At 34.5% G+C, this 21,921-nt stretch overlaps 2 protein-coding genes across 2 annotated transcripts; both read left to right on the top strand.

Moving 5' to 3' along the window:
* Positions 1–2,847: 2,847 nt before the first annotated feature.
* LOC110942313 (FCS-Like Zinc finger 5) lies at positions 2,848–4,289 on the top strand. Its single transcript, XM_022184057.2, has 2 exons — positions 2,848–3,282; positions 3,959–4,289. The coding sequence occupies exons 1-2, from the start codon at positions 2,966–2,968 to the stop codon at positions 4,089–4,091; spliced, it is 450 nt and encodes a 149-aa protein (XP_022039749.1). The 5' UTR covers positions 2,848–2,965; the 3' UTR covers positions 4,092–4,289.
* A 4,604-nt stretch (positions 4,290–8,893) lies between these two features.
* Positions 8,894–9,986, top strand: LOC110944187. Its single transcript, XM_022185899.1, has 2 exons — positions 8,894–9,341; positions 9,418–9,986. The coding sequence occupies exons 1-2, from the start codon at positions 8,894–8,896 to the stop codon at positions 9,984–9,986; spliced, it is 1,017 nt and encodes a 338-aa protein (XP_022041591.1).
* The last annotated feature ends 11,935 nt before the right edge of the window (positions 9,987–21,921 follow it).

Here is a 21,921-nt window from a genome sequence, read left to right as displayed (position 1 = left end):
TTATAAACTAATAATACTTAAATTCCTTTCAACATGTTGGACCTAGATTCCCTTGTTCACAGGAAAGGGAGCCCACACAACTATACAAGCAGATCGAACCTGGCCCAACAAATATTTAGTGTTGTGGGTTGGGTTTTAGCAATACAGCCCGTTACAAGAAGTGTGATGTGAGTTTAAATTTTATAATTTATAGAGTACGAGTTATGATGTGTTTATTCTATAAAATCTAAGAATTGTTATTCAACCAGTTATGATGTGTTTATTCTATAGAATCTAGGAATTGTTATTAAAATGAAAAATTATGCTTAGTTTAATTAGGATGTCCAACCGATAAGTCAGTAACATGCTCTTGTATGGGATCAACTAATATGTTAATGTTAATCTAGTTTAATTTGTGTGATAGATTCCTATCATTGTTATTTATAAACTTTATCATGTTTTAATATTTTTTTCAACTTTTTGTTCGTAACCCATGAGAACAGTTACTGAAAAACTCGTGAAACTTAGAACTTAACGTAAAACCTAGAAATCACACATCTTCAATCATCATACCTAATACTCTTTCATATGTTTGGATATTTATGAATCCTTACATTGGCGTTACATACAACCTAAAGTTGCCTCTCTTTATAATCCGAACCTTGCGCTATAATCTCCATGATACAAACCTAAATTATCGGACGTCAATGTAATCTGGATAATGTAAAGGTACTATGATGTTCACTATTCTCAATACTTGATGACTGAAGCTTCACCAATTATGGCACTACCTCTAGATTTTGTTGCAACAAGAGGTGTTTAAGCTCTTGACGCAGCGTGTCAAATCTTTCAAAGTGACGCGGAGACTCTAGCAAACATCTTGGTATGTTAACCGGTGATGATATGGAGGAAACGCTTTGAATGGCGGGATCTTAGATCACCAAACCTAAATGCAAAATTGGTGGACAATGTAATTGGAAATGCCATTTATGCAACAAAAATTCTTCAATGACTTGTCATATAAGAACCCTAAAATATACGTTTGTGTGGTAGTATTCATTTGCTTAGTTAAAAAAATATAGGAGTTGCTGATATGAGATAAGAGAAAGAGATTAAGAGAGTCGAAGCAAAGGGGCACATTGACAATTTGACACATCTCTTTTAGGGCCCTATGCATTCATTTACAAAATATATTTCATTATTCTTCAATAATACCTTTGTTTTCAATTATTTATAAATTATTTAGAAATTATTTAGAAATATGTATTCTAGATATCATCTCTCATACTAAACCAACATTCTAAATATATATTATTGATTATTGATATTGTTTATTTTCTATTTATAGTATGTATTTGTGTCATGCTCTTTGATGCTTATTTTAGTAACAATAGATGAACTTAACATCAAGTTTATAGTGTGGAGGGAAAACATACATTTTCCATGTTTAACTCAAATATCAATGTGGGTATGGATTAGAGATGAGCATGGTATCAGATCGATACCGAAAGTACCGGTATTGAAAAATGGGGAATATAGGTACCGATACCAAATATGGATGAGGATGATTTTAGTTTGGTTATTCTAACACATAAAAGTTGTGGATAAGGCGGTTTTGAGTTTTTGACACCTATCAACCAAACCAGATAAATTATAAGAGATGGGACGAGCATTTTGACAATATATTTTCCAAATCTTACTACTTTTTTACCGGTAGTGAGAAATTCAACGACTTATGATTATTAAAAAACATGATATAGCTACACATGGTATAGTTTATTAATCAAAGTTTCTATATAACATTACGAAATGATAACCAAACCTTGTAACTTGATTTGACAATTTTCTAAATTGTTTATCAATTACCTTGTATTTAATGACACCCAACTGGACAACCAAACTATATCAATACGCCTTAATAACATATTTTTAGCATTATCTATATTGTTACATCATACAAAAACCACTAATTATAACTTTATACCAGGATGAGATCAGCATCATATTGATACTAAACCAACACCATGCCAAAAAGTACCAATATCGAAAACGACTAAAAACATAATGAGAAAATCGTACCAGTTATGTTGGTTCAGTACTACTTTGGTATCATACTATCAGTAGTCCAAAAATGCCAAAATCGACTAGTACCGAAACTTAAAACTCTAAAAACAAATACCGATACAAATTTTGTCCAGTAAGTGGTGATCCAATACTGAACCGGTACTAGGTAAAAAATGTCTAACCTCGCTTTATATAATATAGGAAGAAATTGATATTTATTAAAGGCAATCGAAGGGAATAGTGCCAGGCACTGCGTGGCACTTCCCTATTGGTCCGAACAATTTACGATTTTACCCTCAGTTCACAGTTACGATTTTGCTCGCAGTTCAAAATTACAATATTGTCATCGTTGTAGCTTCTGGCAAACTACGGTTTTATCCCCCAACCAAAATTATGATTTTGCCCCCAGCTCAAAATTAGTCTTGCCATCGTTGTAGCTTTTGACAAACTACGATTTTACCTCAGTCAAAATTATGATTTTTCCCCTAGTTCAAAATTTCAGTCTTGCCATCGTTTTAGTTTTTTTAGTTAACGTATGATAGTGGTTTGTTTTAATTGGTTGAATTGATGTAATTTTTATTCGTGTTAAGCACTCGTTTGTTGCTACTGACATATTACAGTTTTGCCCACAACTTAAAATTACAGTCTTACAATCGTTTTAGATACTTTTTAGCAAAACCACAATAGTTTTTTTTTAATTGGTTGAAAAATATTTGCCCTAACGCCCTACAACGTGTGTCGGACATAAACCTAGTTGATATTGATACTTATATATATATAAAAATAAAGTAAAACCAACGGCTTAGATTCTTTCATCCCACTTGTTATCTTCTCTACTTCTCCTCCACTCCTCACTCCAACACTCCCTCCCCCTCTCTCTCTACAACCACCGTCTCTCTCTCTAGAACAACCGCCGGTAGATATGATACTGGGAAAGAGACACCGGCCTCCGATCAAAAGAACCACCAGCATGACGGAGTTCACGTTGGATCACAACCACACTGCAACCATGGTTCCCGGTTGCAACAACAACAACAACAAGTCTCATGATCCCAACAACCCCTTTAACATGAACCCACCTCAACATGTTAATCATGATCACCGGTTCTTGACTGCCACCATATCTCCCAGGAACCACCGCCGGAATTCGGCTGATCACATGGAAACACCTCATTTTATGACCGCCTGTCGCCTCTGCAACCGCCGTTTAATCACCGGTCGAGATATCTTCATGTACAGGTAGGTATACAACTATACATACATGTATATATATATACACACAGGGGGCGCAGTGGCGAAGTTTGAGATTTCCGACCGGGTGGGGACGGAAGTCACTCGACCTAAAAATTTCTATAAAACCGGGGGGTGAAAACGTATATACCCAAAAAATTTTATACGAGAACTACATATTCTCCACTGAACGAAAAGTTCAGGGGTCGGCCGCCCCCTTCCGCCCCTTAAAAGTTTCGCCCATGCAGGGGCGGGATCAGGTACAAATACAGTTTAGCGTGTGAAAGTGTGCGAATAACTGAATAAGTAAATAAGTAGCGTAGTTTAGCCGCACAAATTTAAACTAGTGTAATAATAATTACGCTACTTTTAAATTTTATATAATTTCCCCTGTTGATTGGAATAATAAATTAAATTTCAAATAAAAAAAATTTATATTATAATTAGAGTGTTTACGAAAATGTCATTGTATGTTTTTTTCACTTTGTATAGTTCGCAAAATCTATTTATATTTGATCGAAACGCTATATATACTCAAATTATTAGTTTAAGGTTAATTATAGTTCGCAAAATCTATTTGTATTTGATTCGAACGCTATATATACTCAAATTATTAGTTTAAGGTTAATTAATATTTTTGTTAAACTTGTTTTTAATGGAAATAATTATGTTTTGAATTTTGCAGAGGTGATAATGCGTTTTGCAGCTCTGAGTGCAGGCAAGAACAGATGAATGAAGATGAAAAGAAAGACAAACACTCATTGATACCCAAGAAACCAGTTTCTGAATATTCATCAAACGGTTCTAAAATAGACTAATAAATTGTGAAAATATATATTTATATTCTCATTATATAATAATATATAATGGGGTTTGAAAATTTAATCAATGTCATGTATTGATTGGATTGTGTTGCAACTGGAATTATATAGATATATATTATTGTATACATTCATATGTATGCATACATTATATATAAAGATTTATTAGTGAATAAAATTATTTTTCAATCTTTATAAACTCTATATTAAATTACCTGAGTAAAGAGGAGTCATTGAAATTTTCATTGTTCATGAAAATATATGTAGGAGAGACTCAAACCTATTTCTAAGTTAACTCTAGGCGACTAGGCGTTTTGATTAGAAAAACAAAAACTATTTAACAACCATACTCTTTTGTCCGTAAATAGGAGTAATGAGAAATCAAAGGGTTTATGGTTTACATTAGCGGCGAATCTAACCCAAAAATTTTTGAGGCATCCTAATTTTTTTTTTTTTTTGGGGGATCATGGGTATCTTTTGTATAAAACCGAAAAAAAAAAAAATTACACCACGTAAATGAAGTTGACATGTATTTTTACACTACGAAGACGAAGTTGAGGGGTAGCCTGTGCTACCTCTACTTCTACACTACCTCCGCCCTTAGTTTACAAAGTTAAAAAATACTTTTTGAATTATTCATTTGTACAAATATATACAAATAACTAATAATATAAAAAACTAAAAAGTTTTGGGGACCCTCTAAAATAAAGCAGTTGTCTTAAAATTATCTTTATAGATCTACCCCTCAATATATGATGTCAAGTTGCCTCATATGATGAGAGGTAACATCAATGTATAATGCATTATAACACCTTTTAAATCATGTGTAGTGGTGAGTGAAATAAATGTCATATTCTTAGGCATGAAACGACTCGTAACTCCTAGTCAGTAAAAGAGTTTGAAGTTAAAAAGGGTTGTAATGGTATAAGGGTGTTAGGAGTGGTTAAACACTTTGTAGTGGCAAACCAAAAAACCGACCAATCAGAGCGCGTCATGTCAATCAGTCAAAAATGTTTAAACTTTGGTGAAAAGTGTTGGCAATGATTTAGACACTTGGTAAAGTGGTAAACTATTTTTTTTTAAAAGGAAAAAGGTGTGATTGGTTGAGATAGGAATGGACCCCACCCCACAATACCCTCTCTCTCTCTCAAAAATCTTCCCCACGTCGGCTTCCCCTCCCCGCACCACAACCTTCACCGACTCGGTAAAGGCTCGGCGGCGGTGTTTGTCGCTCGGCAAAACCGTTTGCCAACCTTTGCCGACTACCGCTCCGAACACCCTAATGTCCCTTGCAATGATTAAATATTGAAATTAAATTAAAAAAATAAAAATAAAAACCCATCAAAAATGTCCCATTGGCCATCAAAAACCCATCCGGCGTGTTTAAGGAAACGTCCAACAAAAAAACCATCAAAAACGCCCTGGGGGCGGTGACGCAGACGTTAAGGGGCGTTTTTGGGGGAAAACGCCCAAAACCCCTTCCACTACGGTTGGTCTAACTATGTGCTTAAAACCGAATATATGTGTTTGAATCTTCACATTTTTAGGACATAGTTACTTGTTACGACAAGACTTCCCTGTTAAAGCCAGTTGAATAAAGTAGTCCACAATTGTAGAAAAGATTTAGCAAGCAACTTATATTAAGTAATATTAAATTTTAATAATTCCAACTATTAACCGTTGGCCGCCAACAGTCCCAACTTCAAAAATAATTATTGGGATTCTCAACTATTGATATTGGTCACTAATGGACCATAACTAATAGAACCATAACGTCATTAGTCTTCGATCGTCAAAAAACCGTTTTTTGGCCAGAAAAAGGTTTCTAAAGGTCCGACCTAATGTTACAAAGAGGTTTGGGACGAAAATGTTGAGTTTTCCGGCCAAAAAGTCGAGTTTTCTTGCCAAAAAGAAGTTTTCCGGCGAAAAATGAGTTTTCCGGCGACTCAAATAATTGGGGCTTTTACTAGAAAAAGGTTCATAAAGGTTCTTAATAAGGTTACAAAGAGGTTTGGGACGAAAATGTTGAGTTTTCAAGCCAAAAATGAGTTTTCCGACCAAAAACGTTTTTCCGGCGATCAGTGACTAACGGCGTTAGAATCAGGGTCGTTCCTACATTTTTGAAGACCCTAAGCGAACTATAAAGCGGGGGCCCTAATTTCGCCGACAAACTCTCCTTCAATCCCGACGCCATGGGTGATTACCCTTATTTTTCCGGCTAGTGATAGCCAATAGCCTGGAAATTGAAAGCAGGTTGCTATGGGGAATGAGAACGATGATTGCGGCTGTATTTTGGGGCTTTAGGTCGCTAAATAATGATGATTAGGTCGATGGTGGTTGTGTTGTAATAGTTGGAAATCAAGGTGAAATGGGCTTTGAAACTTGGCCCTTTTTTTGCCAAACAATATTTATTTTGGACTCCTTCAATGAAAAACCTTTTTAATTTTGAAATAAGCGTATTTATTTGGGCCTAATACATATAACTATATATAAAAACTTTCTAAAAACTCAGAGGCCCTAATTTTTTGGTGACCCTAGGCCCGTGCCTAGGTTACCAAGCCTATGGAGCCGGCCCTGGTTAGAATTATGTAAGTTAGGGTCCATTGGAGGCCAATATGTTAATAGCTGGGACTGCCAACGGTTATTTTTTAAGTTAGAACTGTTGGCGGCCAACGACGAATAGTTGGGATTATTAAAATCCAATATTCCTTATATTAACATGGAGGCAGATACCCGTAAGAAATGAATAACCATGTGAAATATAAGAAGTGGCAGGGCAGGGCCGGCCAGGAGGGCGAGGTGGGCCACGACTCAGGGCCTAAACCCTTCGGGGGCCCGAAATGTTTGGTTTTTATATATTTCGCACGCTAAAAGTTAGAATATAGGAAAACTAAATCAGAAAATATTTTGGCCAGTTAAAGCCAGTTGAGTAAAATAATTCACGATCGTAGAAAAGCTTTAGTAAGCAACTTATATTAATATAGAGGCAGATTCCCGTAGGAAATGAATAACTATGCAAAATATAAGAAGTGGCAGGGTAGGGCAGGCCCGGAGGGCGAGGTTGGCGACGGCTCAGGGCCCAAACCCTCCAGGGGCCCGAAATGTTTTTTTTTATATATTTCGTGCGATAAAAGTTAGAATATAGGAAAACTGAATTATGAAATACTTTGCCCGGTTAAAGCCAGTTGAGTAAAATAGTTCACGATCGTAGAAAAGCTTTAGTAAGCAGCTTATTTTAATATAGAGGCAGATTCCCGTAGAAAATGAATAACCATGCGAAATATAAGAAGGGGCAGGGCAGGGCCGGCCCGGAGGGTGAGGTGGGCGACAGCTTAAGGCCTAAACCCTCTGGGAGCCCGAAATGTTTTATTTTTATATATTTCACACGGTAAAAGTTAGAATATAGGAAAACTGAATCAGAAAATATTTTTCCCGGTTAAAGCCAGTTGAGTAAAATAGTTCACGATCGTAGAAAAGCTTTAGTAAGCAACTTATATTAATATAGAGGCAGTTTCCCGTAGGAAATGAATAACCATGTGAAATATAAGAAGTGGCAGGGGAGGGTTGGCCCGGAGGGCAAGGTGGGCGACGGCTCAGGGCCCAAACCCTTCGGGGGCTCGAATTTTTTTATATATATTTTGCACAGTAAAAGTTAGAATATAGGAAAACTAAATCAAAAAATATTTTGCCCGGTTAAAGCCAATTGAGTAAAATAGTTCACGATCGTAGAAAAGCTTTAGAAAGCAACTTATATTAATACAAAGGCATTTTTCCATAGGAAATGAATAACTATGCGAAATATACGAAGTAGGGGATACTTACGCACACAACTTAGACCATGTGTAGTGGTCACCCAAGTGGTTTGGTCTTTTTTGTCATGTGGGTCCACGTAATCAATACCTAAAAATTGGGTAAAACGGAGTAATGGTGAGACAGATGAAATTAGTGGGTTTGAAATTGAAAAAACTAAAAATAAAAAAGCTTGTATTGGTCAAGACAATCATCAATCAATCAATCTCCCTCCTGCACTACGTGAGTACGTGATATACAAACCACGAACAACACCCTAAAATGCCAAACCACGGGGGGCGGTGCTAGCATATCACATGCCCACTATGTACATAATATTTCTATACTTATAGACGTCTTTATGGTATAAACTTTTTTAAGAATATTATTAAAGGGTTGAGTTTATTTTAGAACTCTAAAAATTCATAGAACTTTCAGAACTGCAAATAAACAGTTACGTTATTTATATATTTTTATATTTAACATTATTTAAGGATACTTCAATCATTTATTATATGTATTTTTATGATTACATATATAAAAAACCAAATTATTTAATTTACATATGTGTAAAGGGACCAATTTACATACATGTATTATAAAATTACATTTGAAAAAAACGATAAAACTACTCTTAACACACACGGAATCATAATAAATGATAAAAAAATACTCTCGAACAATATTAAATATAAAAATATATAAGTAAAATGGTTGTTTATTAGGCTGGAGGGTGTGGGGGCGCAACCCAACCCAGCTGGCCATCTATAGCGCCCCACGGTGCCATAAGACCATACCCCCGACGCTATACCGGGGCGCCATACAACCTTCGCCACCATGTTAAAGGGCTGGAAACGCGTGGAATGAGAAAGAATGGTCAAATTTGACCGTTGTCAAACGGTCCAACATTTAAAAAAAAAACTTTTCTTATTTTATTATATATATTAACCTATTCTAAACTAAAAAACTCACCAATCACAACTAAAACACACACGAATCACAACTTAAAAATGTCTCCTTCGAACTCCTCATCCGACTGTGTTCTTGATGATATGGTTATCGCCATGACGCAGGAGGCGATTAATTATTTGCGAGAAGAAGCCGAATCCTCTGCATCGCGTACCAGACAACCGCCTATTGAACGGAATCGGTTAGCTGCTCATGAACGTCTAGTGCAAGATTATTTTTGTGAAACTCCCGTGTACGATGATGTTCAGTTTAAGCGTAAGTTTCGTATGAGCCGACGACTATTCGTTAAAATTTCCAATGATCTTGCGGGCAAATCCCCTTTTTTCACACAAAGGGTAAGTGCAAGTCACAAACTTGGTTTCTCTGGACTACAAAAGTGTACAGCAGCAATTAGGCAACTAGCCTACGGCACATCGAGTGACGCGTGGGATGAGTATTTAAGGATGTCGTCAAGAATGTGTCGTGAGTCTCTTGAAAATTTTTGTGAAGGTAATTTTTATTAACACTAGTATTTATTATTTTTATTTACGTCGTTATTATTTTTTAATTAGCAATAATTTATTAGGTGTAATCTCTTTGTACGGGAGACGATATTTGAGGATGCCAACCGCAGCCGACGTTCCACTTCTATACGAGGCCCATCAGCGCTTACATGGGTTTCCTGGAATGTTGGGAAGTCTTGATTGCATGCACTGGGAATGGGCGGCATGCCCAACCGCTTGGAAAGGGCAACATCATCATGGTGACCACGATGGTCCTACCCTAATATTACAAGCGGTCGCTTCTCATGATTTATGGATTTGGCATGCGTACTTTGGCATGGCTGGTACGAACAATAACATTGCAGTTTTAATGTCCTCGAATCTATTCGACGATGTCATAGATGGTATTGCACCAGATACTTCATTCTTTGCAAACGACGTGCAGTATAAGTATGGCTACTATCTCACAGACGGTATTTATTCCGAGTGGGCGACGTTGGTAAAAAGTCTTTCGTGTCCAGATGATGAAAAAAGATTGTATTTCAAGAAAAAACAAGAGTCAACAAGAAAAGATATCGAGGGGGCTTTCAGTGTGTTAAAGAAAAGATGGTCTATCATCACCCAGCTGTCGAGGATACTTGAAAAAAGGTAAATGAGAAACGTCATGTATACGTGTATCATTTTGCATAACATGATATTGGAGGACTCGGGTAGAGCGTTTTGTGGAGAAAGCTATGATGAAAGTATCCAACCGACGAACCCAATACTAATATACGCTGAGAAAGAAGATATCCGAGCGAAGATACGGGCTAGGCACACACACCAAAACCTTCGAGCCGATCTGACAGAGCACCTATGGTTTTATCGTGAACAAGGAGGACTCGACACAGACGACGAGTAGTGTTTCTATTTTTTTAATGAAATTATGTAGTGTTTTTATTTTTTTTTAATGAAATTATGTAGTGTTTTTAATTTTTTAATGAAATTATGTAGTGTTTTTATTTTTCTAGTTAAAAAAATAAATATTTAAATAAAAAAATAATTAGGTAATCATGACATGGGGCTTCATCCACACCTTGCAATTTAAAGAGGGGCATGATAAAGCCCCTGTGTTGACATGGCGCTGACGTGAAGCTTAGGTGGCATGATAAAGCCTAAGGGAGCTCCATCCACACCTCATAGCCTTAGGAGTTTTGTAAAGAGTTATGTGCATTTAAAAAAATTAAGTATATAAGAGTTATGTGCGTTTAACAAAAAGGTGGAACTAGATTAAAATTTATAACTCAACAATTGGGAATTTCCCTATTCTCCAAGCTATTCACAAATTTGTCAGTATCTTTATTTTGATCATTGATTTGCCTTAATCAATAGTTTAGAAGCAACTCCGCACAATTTTTAAAAAAAACTTTTCTATACATATCAATTAATCATGAAGGTTGTAGCTTGTATTAACCAACATTAATTTCATATATTGTAGGGGCCGTCTTTGTTATTTATATGAACTAAAACGGAAAACAAATTATGAGAGTTATGAGAGAAATAAATATATTGAAATAAAATGGACAAGTCACAAAGAGTCAAAAATGCATAATGAAGTTCATGTTCCAATCAAATAATTGCTAAACGACAACGACACAAACGTCTTATGCAACCATGATTGATTGTAACGCAATTCCGTTTTGCCTAAAACAAATTTATTTTCGAACTATATCACTTTCATTTCACATAGCTAGTATTTTCTAACTCTTGACGCAATGGTAGAAGTCTTTCTAACCGATGTTTCACGTTTCAATCTTAAGTTTTACTGGTTTTAACCACTTGAGTCCAAAATCAAAAGGTTTAACGCCCTAAGTCCCTAACCGCTTATTTTATAACTTTTTGAGTCTCTGTGTTTTAGTGGTTTTAATCACTTGAGTCCAAAATCAAAAGTACAAGTGTTAAAAATTAGACTCAAAACGTTATAAAATGAGTGGTTAGGGACTCAAGGCGTTAAACTTTTTGATTTTGGACATAAGTAGTTAAAACCACTAAAACACAGGGACTCAAAAAATAATTTACTCTTTTATGTAATATTTTTAGACTGTACGGTACTGGGCAACGTCCCCAGCCACCTCAGCTGGGTGGCGCCTCCAACAACACCCCGCCATAACTAAAGGGGTCGGCCCGCTAGGGGTGAGCAAGAAAACCGAAATAACCGAACCGTAACCGAATAACCGAAATAACCGAACCGAAAAAACCGAACCGAAACAAAAACCGACGGTTCGGTTTTTGGATTTTTAATAACCGAAAATTTCGGTTCGGTTTTCGGATAAACTTTTTCAATAACCGAAAAAAACTGAACCGAACCGATAAGTTACAATCCATATATTTTTATGTTTAAGTTTAAATTGTTTAAGTGTTTAACCCAATACTAGTAGAAAATGTTAATTTTATTCTTGGATGTTAAGTGTTTATAATAAAAACATTATAACTGAAATGATTTATTATTACCTATAAGATATAACAAAATTTAATATAAAAATTAAAATTAATAAAAACTTTGAAGAAACATAAAAATAGATTAGAAGGTTAGGTGTATGTAAACAACATTAACTAAAAAGATTAACTATAATAACTTAAATGTAAACATATAAAAAGATTGTTATAATATAAATTATACTTTTTATTTTTTGAATCTTACATAATTTTGTTCCAAAAACCGAAATAACCGAAAAACCGAACCGAACCGACGTAAAAACCGAAACCGAACGGTTTTTAAAACCCGAAAACCGACATTTCGGTTTCGGTTTTGATTTTACCCAAAAACCGAACCGAACCGAACCGTGCACACCCCTAGGGCCCACTATGGCATGTGAGTCAACGGGCGTGAGAGAGGAGAGAGTGAGCCACAACCAATCAGATTTCTTCTTTTGTTTTATATATATATATAGTTAGACCATGTGTAGTGGGGCGTGATTTTAAAAAAAAAAAATTGAAAAAAAAACGCCCCAAAACGCCCCTCCCCCCACTACACCCGGCGTTAGCCGGCGTTATTTTCATATAAAATGGCAGGCGGCGTGATTTTCAAAACGCCTAAGTGTTTGTATGTAATCAAATGGAGACCAATGGAATTGTGCCACCTAACTTTGACTAATGACATAGTTTACTTTTTTTTTTTTTTTTTTGGTTTTAACCCTTTTCTCTATAAAAATAATAATTATTTATTGATTGAATGGGGTTATTGGCATAATGCCCCACTACGCCACTTTTGCTATAATGCCCCAACGCTGACTAGGATGCCACGTGTCAGATAATGCCCTATGGTGGGGGCATTATACCAACTTACCACACTACACATGGTCTTAATGGGGACTTTAAATGGGCTTTATTTCACGCTGTGTAAGTTAATATAACGACACATGCTTACATGTCGTTTACGTAACATGATAAAGCCCTGGGGGTTTTATCCCACACCACTCAGCCTTAAAACTTACCTCCTTATTCGATCAGATTACTTAGTAGGGCACTGATTAGCTTCCGTGACTAATGAGAAAACTAATATTTTGTAATTTGTATTCTTTTTATAATTTATAAATTATTAATCTTGTATTTGTTCGTATGATTGTCTAGTTATTTGTTTAGTTGTTTTCTATTCGCCTGAGTATTAGATAAAATGAACCAGATTAACAATAATAAAACGAGTTAATTAATTTCTATATGCCTATAAACTTACAAATGTGGATATAAATGCTAGAGAAAAATCAACATATTTTTATTATTTTGCGGGGTAAAGTCCCTACAATCAAACTAATAAATATGCTCGTTACTTTTTGAGTCCTTGTATTTTAGTTGTTTTAACCACTTGAGTACAAAATCAAAAAGTTTAACACCCTGAGTCTCTAATCGCTCATTTTATAACGTTTTGAGTCCAATTTTGTTCATTTCTATAAAGTTTTGAGTGCAATTTTGTTAAAAAAAATGGACTCAAAAGTTTATAAAAAAGTGTCCAGGGACTCATGGCGTTAAACATTTTGATTTTGAACTCATATGGTTAAAACCACTAAAACACAAGGACTCAAAAAGTAATTTACTCTTTAATATTTTAGAATTTTGAAAAGCATTTTACTCGGTTTTAATAACGGGCCCATTTTAGGAAATAAAGTCTATGGCAATGTTGTTATTCTTTTAAGGAAATAAAGTCTATGGCAATGTTGTTATAAGTTATAACGAGCCATGTTATAAAAGTGTGTGGTTATCAAGTTTCAAAATTACATAATAGGACAACAAAGATACATCCACATTAGTCTTCACATGTATACACATTGAGGGAGACATTGAGTTGTTTGTTTGTTTGATGCACCATGAAATTCGGATCCTATTATAAAAAACAAGGTCCTCAAACTAAGGTCTTTATTTTATGGGGTTAAACAACTCGCCTTCCTGTGTTTAACCCTATTCGAGTCAAATCATCATTTTTTTCGTACACGTCTATCGACTTTACCCAACGATTATCCTATCTCTACACCCTCTATAACGTCTCAAAATTCAAAATGTAACACGATTCTGAAAATTATTAAAATTAGGAAGTGAATTGTTATAAGGGCACCCCGGGTGGAAGAAGTTTATCACGTGATGGATTGCCAGCACACGTGATGGGGAAAATAACACCACCGCCAGTTTTGTTTATCACGGAAGAAGTTCATAACGCGTGAAGTTTATCACGCGTGAAGAATTCAGTTTTGTTTTGTTTTTTTTTTTGTTTGAATGATTTATAGTGTGTGGTGAGTGATGGGCATTTCCACTAAAAAAGGTTGTGAGTGGTGGAATAATATGGTTGATGACATAGCGGAACTTGATTGTAAGTTGTGAGTGAGTGATGAATGATGAGTAATGAGCACCCCTACCCCTAAGGTTGTTACTTACGAAATTGTTTATATCTTAGTGAATAAAGGGGTCAAATGACATATAACAAGTCAGTTTAATGGGGATACAATAATATGAACAAATAAAATTAGGAAGTGAATTATTATAAGATTTTTGATGGTGAATTTACGGACTGTTACAAAATGTCACTTTTTAATACGTGTTGATAACTACACTTGCAAATGTGTTTTTTAACAACATTTTTCTACACCTAAATTCTACCTAACCTTTTATTGGAAATTTGGTGAATGGATATTTTATATATTTATAATTTAATGAAATTATAAATATTAATTAGAATCTTCATATGGTGAATAAAAGAGAAACTCTTGAGTAGAGCTCTTGATGACATTAAATTAGTTTTATTAGAGTTTTTAAGTCTCTAATTAAGTGACTAATTAAGTGAAACCTTTCACTAATCCTTAACTCTTGTACAATTAGTAGGCTGTGGGCTTCTTTTTGTCTTGATACATGAGAATACTAGAAGGAGGATGAACACTTGAAGACCAACTAGAGAGAGGAGTACTCTCTACTTGTTTTTCACCACCATCACATCCTTATTTGTTCCATAAGTTCAAACACTACAATTACCCGGTGTAACCTCGGGCGAGTGAGCCATCTTCGGCAGTACATACTGCTTCGGCTGTTGTACCTTGGGAAACAGTCGCGTTGTCTTTAGTAGAGATCACTAAATCTGTTTTAAGGGAAGCGTGTTGAACACGTGCCTCAACCAAAATCGTCAACGTTTTAGTGTGCTCTTGTTGCAGTCAACGAGTATTTTTCAAGACTCAAGATGATGAATACTCGAGTCTAGAATGCTATCAAATGCGCGTGGAGAACCCACCAGAGATGCGGCTTGAATCAAAATTGGTATATAAAATTATATTTTATATTTTTTTATTTAGTTATTGCAACTGGTATTGTACTATGATATTTCATACGAAGAACGAGAGTCTCGTAATCATATATTTTGTAATTATAATTTATAAAAAGTGAACCTAATTCTTACACCTTTCACTTGCAAGAAGTTGAACCAACACTACGTTTGTGAAGTTCATGGGTTGCAAATACCATGTGAAAAAAGCTATAGAATATGTTTGTAGCACGAATAGTGAAACCAAAAAACACAAGTGGTCAAAGCAGTGTTCATACTTTTAAAACATGATATATTTAACTATGTAACAAATGTTACTCATTTGATATAATTCAAAGTTACTTGTGCAAGGTGCCTCCTTTTATCCAAAATGTGGATGGTTCAAATTCTGAAAAGTGCATGTATAAGTGGTTTATGGAAGTAGATTAGGATTATGAATCGTTCCAAAAAAACAGTATTATAAATTTGACATTTATTGTCGATGTAGCATATTTATGTTACACTACTTGTTAATAACATCAAGAAAATGCTAATTTTAAAGTAGTACTTGATTGAGGTGGGAACCATTGTAGTGGTAGATGCTCATTATAGCATAAACTATACTGTGTTGGTATAGTGTTAAAAGCACAAAAAGTGGTCATACATGAATATGTTGAAAGTCTCAAGTGTTATACCATAAGTAGTTATAATACAAACGGGGACCAAGTTGTCCATTATTATGGTGGGGTTAAAATTTGGTGAGATATTGTATATGTAGCTTAAAGTGTGATACCAAAGTTGTGGTTGAAACCTAAACTTTATGTTGCAAATTATATAAGTGTGTATAAAGGATAACATTTATTATAACATGTGTAGTGGGAGGGGGAAGACACTTAGGCATTTTTAGCCATCGGACGGTCTAACATGTGGGCATTGTGGGCGTTATGTTAAAAAGGATGTAATAGAATTAAATTAAAAAACCATCAAAAATGTTATTGGCCAAACCAAAAGAAGAAGGCGTTTAAAAAAGCACGCTCCTCCAGTTAAAAAAAAAAAACGGCCCACGGGGGCGGTCAGGTGGCGTTGTTGGGTGTTTTTTTTTTTTTTTTTTTGGGGAAAAACACAAAAAAAAAACCCACTACGCGTGGTCTTAATGTGGAAATTTTAGGACCAAGTGAGGGCTCCAACTTACAACACAAGTAACGAACACCTACGGCGGTTGGTTGTAAAGTTATGATGAAAAAAAAGGTGAAACTCATATATGTAAACCTATAAGTTTTATTTATAACTTCATTTCATGCACTTTTTATAAGATTTGAAGTTTTTGGGTTATAAAAACTGTGTATTTATGCAATAGGGAGAGGATCATGAGAAAATTAGATATAAATGAGAAAACTATAAAACTAACTAAAATCCACTAAAAATGAGGGGGAGGGAGACTTTTAATGATGGAGGGGAGACTTTTAATGAAGGAGGGGTAAAATTGGAACAAAAAATATATAACTTTCAAACATTTCCCATTTCTCCATACGTTATCATTTTAAAACAAAAATGACACCATAAGATCATAAATTTTCTTATCTTTCATTCAAGTATATTCGAGCATATTTTTTATGACATAAAAAAAATTTTATGGTGTCGTCTTGTTTTCAACACTATTATTATAGTAGTGCACATGTGCAATTTAACATGTACTACAATTGCATTACATGCTTAAAATTAGCTTTTTGAGTCTAGTTTAGCTTTTAGGGTTAGTTTTTTTGGAGGTTTAGGATTAGGATTAGGTTTTTGGGTGTGGGGGAGGGGGTTTAGGTTTTTTTTTTTTTTTTTTTTTTTTTGGGGGGGGGGGGTGGGGGGTTTAGGTTTTTTTCGGGTTTACGTTTAGGGTTTAGTTTTAGGTTTTTGGGGGGTGGGGGTGGGGGGTTTAGGCTTTTGATGGGAGGGTGAATTTAGGTTTTTGGGGGGTGGGGGGTGGGGGGGGTTTAGGTTTTTGGGGGGTGTCGGTGGGGGGTGGGTTAAGTGGTTTAGGCTTTCCGTATTAGTGCACATGTGCAGTACAACAAAAAAAAAAATTTTTTTTTTTTGAAATTTTTTTCCATACATAAAAAGTAGCGATTTTTCTTTAAAAATTGTAAAAAAAAAATTGGTATTTTTTTAGGTTTTTTTAGTTAGTTTTTTGGTTTTCTCATTTAAACTAGTTTTCTCATGATCCATCCCCTTATGCAATATTCTTATTAATGTGTGTCATGTATAACATATGTGAAGAAACATCATGAGATCACAAAGATGAAAATGCCCCACAAGGTTTAAGTCTATTGGATGAAGAAGCCCAATGCTTTACACAACTTAGCATTGTCGTGTACTTTCAACTATGATGAGTCTAACACCTTTGTACACCTCTTTTTGTGTAAAAATTGGTTTTAGCTTAAATTCTTTTGTGGGTCCTAGCTTCAAATACTTCCGGTTTAAGTTCGCATAAAAACGATACACCTACTTTGACATTAATAACAACATTAACATGTTATTAACATGTTGGGACATTTTATATTGCATTTTTCCTCATTAAATATGTTGAAAAATGATTCCAATCCCCTCGTAACCTTTGAATCGAACGTTTGGTGAACAGCTCGTGAACCATTCGGCAGAAAGTTCGTTCGTGTTTATTTGTTTAATAAATAAACGAACAAGAACAAGAAGTTTCGTTCGTTTAGCTAAATGAACGGACATGAAAAAAAGTCACTTTCATTCATTTATGTTCATGGACATTCGATAACATGTTTGTTTGTGTTCATTGTGTTTGTTTGTGTTAGATAGTTCATTAAGGTCTGTAATTTATACACACACTTCAAATTCCCACTAATAAAATATTTGATAAATATTAGTGTATTGTATATTATTTAAATTATTCAGTAAATATTAGGTAGTATATTATGGGTGGCTACCCGTAATATTTGTGACGAAAGATGCCGATTTTAATTTAAATTTAATATATCTCTGTTTGTGTTTGTTTCTATTCTTGAGCATTTTTTTGTGTTTGTTTCTGTTACTGTTACTGAGCATATGTTTGTGCTCATTTGTATTCATGAACGTTCATTTGTGTTTGTGAACATTTGTTACCTAAAATTAACGGACGAACACAAACACATCCATTTCTTTAATGAATGAACATAAACCAAAATTCTTGTTCGATAGGTGTTCATGAACACAATAATTTCTTTAACGAACGAACACAAACAAGACCTTATTCATATTCATTCGATTCATTTGCAGGCAGTCGTACTCCTTGATATCTCTCCACATCCATTCCATCTATGTCCATACCTGCTTTCAAATTTGGACCACTTCAATCAATCCCCCCCACCCAAAAAAAAAAAAAAAATCAAAAGTAGGGACATTATAAAAAATATCCCTTCGAAAACAAAAACAAAACATAGTTTAAAACGTCTTTTTAAACTATGTTAGGAGATGGTCGAGCATCGACCATAACTATGTCCACATTGGTGGACCCAATAACAAACCATGGGGCCTGTGGAAAAAAAATCGTGTTACTTTTACGTAAAAATTCTCATTGCTCTCCATAAAAGTTTGGCTAAACTCACCAATTGCCATCCATGAAAAATAATTATTGCATCCTTCATTGTGTGTCCATTATATGTGACATTTTTATCCATTGCTTTTACTCGAAAATGGGTTCAAGATGATACCTTAAAACACATAAATTAAAATTGATGGAAGACTTTTATGGCCGTCGCAATGCATCAATGGCTTTTGGATGTCTTTTATATGGTTTAGCTTTGATGTGATGTGGTTGTAATTGCATTCGGTTTTACTTGCAAAGTTTTTGGAAATGTTGATGTGGCTGGAAACCATGTCATGCTTTGTGTACCAAGTGATAGTAGAAGCGAACTGAGCTAAGGGGCTGTTTGGTAGCCTCTTAATGACCATTCAAATGCTACCTCTTAATGGTTTAAAACCTCTAAATGAATAAGAGGTAAGCTCAAGTCTGAATGGTTAAGAGGTAACATCTGAATGGTAAATCATCACATGTCGCATTCTTCTACCTTCTCATTGGTAAATTCTTAATGGTTCCATTAAGAGGTAACCTCTCAATGACCATTCAGAGGCTACCAAACAGCCTCTAAATATTTATCATTAACTTTTAATTTATTTTTCTTTTTCTTTATATACAAACTAGTTTAATAATTGTAAGGTCTTATTTATTGTTATTATTATATTTATAAAGTGTTACAACTTGTATGAAACAGGGAAAAAAACTTTTACTAGAAGGGCGAAACAATATATAGTGGTGTGGTGCCGTGTCTCCTTTTCTTTTAATAAAAAAATAATAATTATTGGGTGATATTATTTCAAGAAAATGATGGAAATAGACATGAATGATATGTGTAGGGTATCTGAGGGGCTCACATGTCGAAACTCAAAACTCACAACTGGTTTTTAACTTCAATCACATAATATGTGAAAATTAATCATATGTATCGAGAGAAATGGTTAAAGATCAATTTATTTATTACACTACTTTATATACTCGCGTATTACACGATGCTGGCACTAATAAAAGACTAGTGTATAAACGGTTATTACATCTTATGGAAACTATATCTTTAAGTGTATATTGTTTAGTTTTTTTCTAAATTAATTACGTATACCGTCTATTGTTAATACTTTTATAGCAGTGTATAATACAATTTTGTATTTTTTTATATAAGTACCAAAAAATTCAACAGCCGAAGTTTATCTGATAGAGTTAACTTAGACCAATGGGTATGGGGTTCGGCACCGGGCCGCCCCCCCCCCCCCCTTTAGGCACGTCGCACACCGGCCCCCTTAGGGGCGTCACGGCACTTTCTGTCGGAATAAAGCCGAAGGAGACAGGGCACATATGGGTTTTTTTATTATTTTTTTATTAAAGTGTGGTGGGCCCTCTTCATTGTTTCTCTCTCTCTCTCCTTGAATATATATTATTTTTTTATTAAAGTGAGTAGTCCCCACACCCTTGGGTAGTCCCCAAGAGGATGCTCCTCCTCCCGTGATTACGTGACGCCTACGTGGCGGGTAGTCTCCAAAGAGACTATCCTCCCCGTACCCACCGGTCTTAAGCTTAAAATGGCCTTGAAACTTGAAAGTTCATATGTGTCAACTTAACCATGCTAATAAGCTAGAGCTAAATTACGAGCAAGTACAACGGCATAAACAGTTGTTTATTAACGACGTTTGAAATTACCCTTAATACCTAAGTGAGTCTTCCAGATACGGTATAAAAAATCGTTTGTTTTGCTTGGTTTGCTTTGTTTTCCTTGTTGGTTGTTTATTCTTGTTTACTTTCATGAGGGTATGTCTCATGACTGAACTAGTAAGGATGTTACCTTACTACTTGTTTTGGTTGGTTGTGAATATATAAAATCACCGGTAGGGGTGAGCAAATTAACCACCATAACCGATAACCGAACCATAACCGACATAACCGAACCACTAATAACCGATAACCAATATAACCGATGGTTATGGTTATGAAACTTTGTATAACCACTCAATCGGTTATGGTTATGGTTATGAAGCTTTGGTCAACCGAATATAACCGAAACCGAACCGAAGTTGTGACGTTAAATTTATATAATAGATTTGTGTTTTACAAAACCATATAGAAGGTTTTTACTAAGATAAAAGTATGTTAGTAACAAAATGATCTTGATGTAGATGCCATTTATTTTGATAAAGATCTAAGGTGTTACGGCCATAATTGTTTTTGTTTGAGAATTACCTTATTAAAAAGAACTCCAAATCGGTAGTTTAACCAAAAAGTTTAGTCTCTGTTATATTATAAAATAGGCTCAAGCTATGTCCAAATCATACACAACCCTATTTATTTCAAACCTTGCTTGGTTACTTAACCGAAATTAACCAAAACCGAACCATAACCGACTTCATAACCGATTAACTGTAACCGAAGTTTGGTTATGGTTATGGTTACCAAAACTCCATAACCGAACTAGTGGTTATGGTTATGGTTAATAGTAAAAACCGACCCAAACCGACCCATGCACACCCCTAATCACCGGGGTAACCCTTTACCAAAAAAGAAAAAAATCATTTGTTGAACTAAATCAAGTGATGGTAAAATCAATACAAAAATAAAATATTATAAGATCATAGTGCAAAGAAAAATTACATGAAACTACATTTTATTAAAGGATAATAGTCATAAAATAGTAGTTTAACTCTTAATTCTATTAATTCTTCTTGAATCGATAATCATACTCTGTTTTGGTAGGGTCATAGAATAGTAGTTTAGGGGAAAGTTCATTTTAGAAGAAAATTTTATTGAGAAGAAAAAGAATAAAAGGGTATAATTGTAAAACATTAAATAGTTTTTTTTTATCTCATTTTATTATGTTTGACTAATTAATTAGTCATTAAGACTATAATCCTCCACACTAAATATTTTTGCCTACACACATCAAAAGTTATCTTACACATTTCGAAATTTATCCTACAAATATTGAAATTTATCCTACACAACTCGTAATTTATCCTACACAACTCGTAATTTATCCTACACGCCTCGTATTTATCCTACACTATAAATGAAATTTTATTTTTATTTTTTGTGAAAAATATATATCTTAAAAATAAGTTACAAATTTAATATAGTTAATTATTAAAGATGAAACTACCAATTAATGATATATGTAAGTTTACTAATATACCCTTATAGTTACATTAAATACAAATATTAAATGAAGTCTAATGAAGCATTTCTATTGGTTGAAATTTCTTCTTTTTTCTTCTTACAAAGAATTTCTTCTCATTTGAA

This window comes from Helianthus annuus, chromosome 5 (genome assembly GCF_002127325.2).
Source record: "Helianthus annuus cultivar XRQ/B chromosome 5, HanXRQr2.0-SUNRISE, whole genome shotgun sequence".
Lineage (NCBI taxonomy): Eukaryota > Viridiplantae > Streptophyta > Magnoliopsida > Asterales > Asteraceae > Helianthus > Helianthus annuus.
Note: the sequence above shows the minus strand (reverse complement) of the source record. Positions and strands in the feature narration are given on the sequence as shown.

Bases quoted from the DNA above. Each gene is read 5' to 3' on its own strand.
- LOC110942313 (XM_022184057.2), top strand. From the start codon at position 2,966: ATGATACTGGGAAAGAGACACCGGCCTCCGATCAAAAGAACCACCAGC. The intron at 3,283-3,958 runs GTAGGTATACAA...TGAATTTTGCAG, and splicing joins CGAGATATCTTCATGTACAG to AGGTGATAATGCGTTTTGCA.
- LOC110944187 (XM_022185899.1), top strand. From the start codon at position 8,894: ATGTCTCCTTCGAACTCCTCATCCGACTGTGTTCTTGATGATATGGTT. The intron at 9,342-9,417 runs GTAATTTTTATT...ATAATTTATTAG, and splicing joins TCTTGAAAATTTTTGTGAAG to GTGTAATCTCTTTGTACGGG.